The 3,987-nt window shown below is 35.9% G+C and overlaps 1 protein-coding gene across 1 annotated transcript; it reads left to right on the top strand.

Annotated features, from left to right (window-relative positions):
- The first annotated feature begins 679 nt into the window (after positions 1–679).
- On the top strand, positions 680–1,252 carry LOC132301791 (dirigent protein 22-like). Its single transcript, XM_059799019.1, has one exon. The coding sequence runs from the start codon at positions 680–682 to the stop codon at positions 1,250–1,252; it is 573 nt and encodes a 190-aa protein (XP_059655002.1).
- The last annotated feature ends 2,735 nt before the right edge of the window (positions 1,253–3,987 follow it).

Below are 3,987 nucleotides of genomic sequence, written 5' to 3'. Positions count from 1 at the left end.
ACTGGTGTTAGAATGGAATGTTTCTCAATTTTATTTTAATTTTTTTTAAAATTTTTTATTTTAAGTTTATCATTGATTAGTGACCAAGTTTAATTTGTGTTCGAATCCAATCTATGTTCAAACTTGCAGCAATTATGAAACCTTAATATAAAAGCCCGTTTTTTTTGGTGGAGTTCGAATCCAATTTTTTATAAGTAATTCGAGATTTTGTATATTATAATATAAATTCAATCCAAGGCACATGTTGTGCCCTCAAACCACGAGAAACACTGGCATAAAAAATGCAGTTAGGCAAGTGACATTATTACCATTGTACAGTATGTACTCCATCACAAGAGTCACGGGTCAATATACTGTTGAGCAATGCTCTCGACTATTGCTCAAGTTCAAAATTGGTACCTCGATTCTCAGCACTACACTTCGTATGGTGCTATTTGTTTATTTTTCTTCCTAACTTATTATGATCTACCAACCGGAATTTTAACCGTTCGTACAAATTCATTTTTTCAATAATATTTTTTTCTTGACACAGTCGAGGCCGGTCGGGTTCGTTTATTTTTGCAAGGAATCATTAGTATTAATTAATTGTATAGCCTAGCCCCCCACATACACATATATGGACATATGTAGTCTATCATTGTAACATATAGAGAGAAAACCAAAGTAAACAAAGAGAGAGATGGAGAAGCTGTCCTTGATTCTATTGCTTTGCTCAATGTTCATAGCCATTCCGGTGGTTCGCAGCATTGCTCAAGAGCCCGAAGCAGTGGAAGAGTGGTTCGAAAAGGTCGGCCATGCAAAGGAAAAGGTAACCAAGCTTCGTTTCTACTTCCATGACCTGTCAAATGGGAAGAGCCCAACTGCTGTGCAGGTTGCACAAGCCAACATATCCTATACATCATCCACCTACTTTGGCGCGGTTAATATGATGGATGACCCATTAACGGTTGGGCCTGAGCTATCTTCCAAACTCGTGGGCCGATCCCAGGGGCTTTATGGTTCAGCATGCTTTGCAGAAATTGGAATGCTCATGGTTGCCAACTTCGTCTTCACAGATGGAGAATACAATGGCAGCACTCTCGCTTTCATGGGCCGCAATGCATACATGCATGAGTACCGTGAGATGTCTATCATTGGTGGCTCCGGCATTTTTCGATTAGCACGTGGAGTTGTTACATTGAATACTTACTTCTTCAATGCTACCGCGGGTATCGCTACGGTTGAGGTCAATGTTTTAGTTATCCATCATTAAGTTATGAAAGGTATTGTGTCACAGGTCTAGAGCTTTCACTTTGCTCTTTTTAAACGATCTCTCTCTGTGTTTTTCATTATTAAGTTATGAAAGGTATTGTGTCACAGGTCTAGAGCTTTCACTTTGCTCTTTTTAAACGATCTCTCTCTTTGTTATCTATTATTAACTTATGAAAGATATTGTGTCACAGGTCTAGAGCTTTTACTTTGCTCTTTTTAAACGATCTCTCTTTGTTAAGTTTATTATGATCAGTGAGTTGAACATTGTTAATGGTTGTGGAATATAATATGGATAAGTAATCTAGAGAGGTAAATAGATTCAACTTACTTTTTTATTTTATTTATTTTTAAAATTAAATTAATTTAAATAAAATAAATTAAACAACCCACAAAACAAAATTTTAGTGCAAGTAAGGTAAAGTGTAGGGTTAAAGTGATACTGGGTTTTAACGGGAAACCTAGTTGGAGAAATTCACCCAACTTCAAAAAAATCTTAAAAATTGTCGAGCGGTCTCGAGCGAATATATCCACTATAGATAAAACAAAGTATAATGGTTTTCCTTTCACCCTACGAAGAACCAGTCACTAAACGTATTTGACTTTGCGACTTTCTCATCGAATTGTACTTAACTTAAGCCTTACTCCCTTGATTCCTATAGAAGGGATATTGGTAAATCAACAAACACTCCACGAATGCCTTAATTCCTTTGAAATTTGATCTCTTCCACATTTTCTTCAAATATGAAATTTCAATGTAGAAATACAAACGGCTTTTGACGACCGGTAGCAATAAAATTTCAATCACGCAAACTCTAATTAATGAATAATAGAACAACCACCTAAATCACTCAAACATAGAGTTGTGTACTCGTAAAAACAAAAAAATAAAACTCTCTGAAAAACTCACACAAACAAAGGCTCTCTGTGGTTTTGAAATCTTTAATCAAAAAGTTGTTATAATTTGTGTGTGAAATTAAAAGAGTTTATATAAAAGTTTAAAGAGGCATATTAGGATTAGAAAACCTTTACAATTTCGCGCTAAAACTGTTAACTCCATTATTTTTGGCCCAATGGAAATGCGACATGTGGCGAGTTCCAATGGAACTTAGCACGTTGGATCGCAACTCTAATAAATTATTATTGGAAGCTATGTAATATTACGTTGTAATTAGACAAATGGGTCAGTATAATCCTACCATGTGGGGTTTTGTATTTTAAAAGGAAAGAGGTGAGTCCTATTAGGAATTGCCATCTTTAAAGGAAGGGTCCACATATTCTTATTTGGAAAATGATTATTTCATGGAAAAACTACCATACATGCAACCTCATGCAATTATTCAAGACAAATTCAACCAATTAGCTCTCAACACATGGCGAGTTATATGGAACTTACCATAGTATATCAATTCTTTTAAAGAATTGTTGTTATAGAAGGTTTATGGGTAAAAATCATGTATCCCTAAGTAATTTGAGGTTTCCCATCATGGCCAAACCAAAGTTGAATAAGCAAGGAAGAGGAGAACGTGGTGCCAAAAATCTCTCCTACTTTGTAGGGATTTTTGGTAGATATTCAGTTACTAAACTTGCTAAGTCAAAATACAAGCTTGCAAGAGAAGAGGAACATGGGATAATTTGTATTTATGGATGCATATATATATATATATATATATATATATATATATATATATATATATATATTTGTGTTAAAATACAACCACGACGAGGACTCGCTGAAATAAAGGAGTACATAACGCCATGAATTCCAAACTCAGAAGGAAAGTCTCAAGAAGGGGAATTACCAAAAATCCAAGGAACGTGGTTTGCTGAACGAAAGGGACGTGGGAATAAGTTGTAATTATGGAAATATATATATATATATATATATATATATACTGAAAACCCACGATGAAGCAATCATTGAAATTATGGAGTCCATGGCGTCATGAATTTCAGGCCCAGAAAGGAAGGTTTGGTTGAGAGAAGTTGCAGAAAATCAAGGAGACGTGGTTTGCACAAAAGAAGGAACGTGGGATGACACATATTTATATATATATATATATATTTGTATTATATGCAGCCCATGATGAAGAAGTTGCTAGAAAGAAGGAGCCACAATGCTATGAAAGGAAAGATCAAACTGGAAGGAAGTTACCCAGGTTAAGGGTAACGTTGGTCTGCAAGTAACTTCTTTATTTATGCATGATATATATGGAGTTGTATGGGGAAAGAAGGAGTCTGCAGATGGAAAGGATTATAAAGATCGTGGGACACCTGGCCAAGTAAGAATATGTCGATTGAAAGTGGTGGAGATTCATAGGGGAACTACCACTAACTGAGGGAAGTTACCAAGGATCATGGATAACGAGACTAAAATTGATAAAATCATGTCTGAAATTAAGGAAAGAAGTCGACAACATGAGGAAAAAGAACAAAAACGTGGGACATCTGTCAATTGATAAAGAGGACAAGTGGGAATTCACTTTAAAACTACCTACGACACAAGTTTATTGAAGACTAAAGAGAACATGGCTGAAGTCTGCAACAGAGGAGGGAGAAGATAGAAGGAAGAAGTTGCAACTGCCAAGAGATCATGGGGCACTTGGCAGTCCAAAATTTGGCCACGTGGAAATCGCTGGAGCTGCCACTTCAAGCTGCTGCATGCATGGAAAGTTCTATAAATAGAGCACTTAGAGCTATTTTGCAAACCATTTTCAACACACATAACCAACAGCACTT

The sequence above is a fragment of the Cornus florida genome, unplaced genomic scaffold, assembly GCF_030987335.1.
Source record: "Cornus florida cultivar Cherokee Brave unplaced genomic scaffold, ASM3098733v1 CherokeeBrave_3.0.0_Hap2_Chr03, whole genome shotgun sequence".
In the NCBI taxonomy this organism is placed as follows: Eukaryota; Viridiplantae; Streptophyta; class Magnoliopsida; order Cornales; family Cornaceae; genus Cornus; species Cornus florida.
This window is presented reverse-complemented; position numbering and strand designations above follow the sequence as displayed.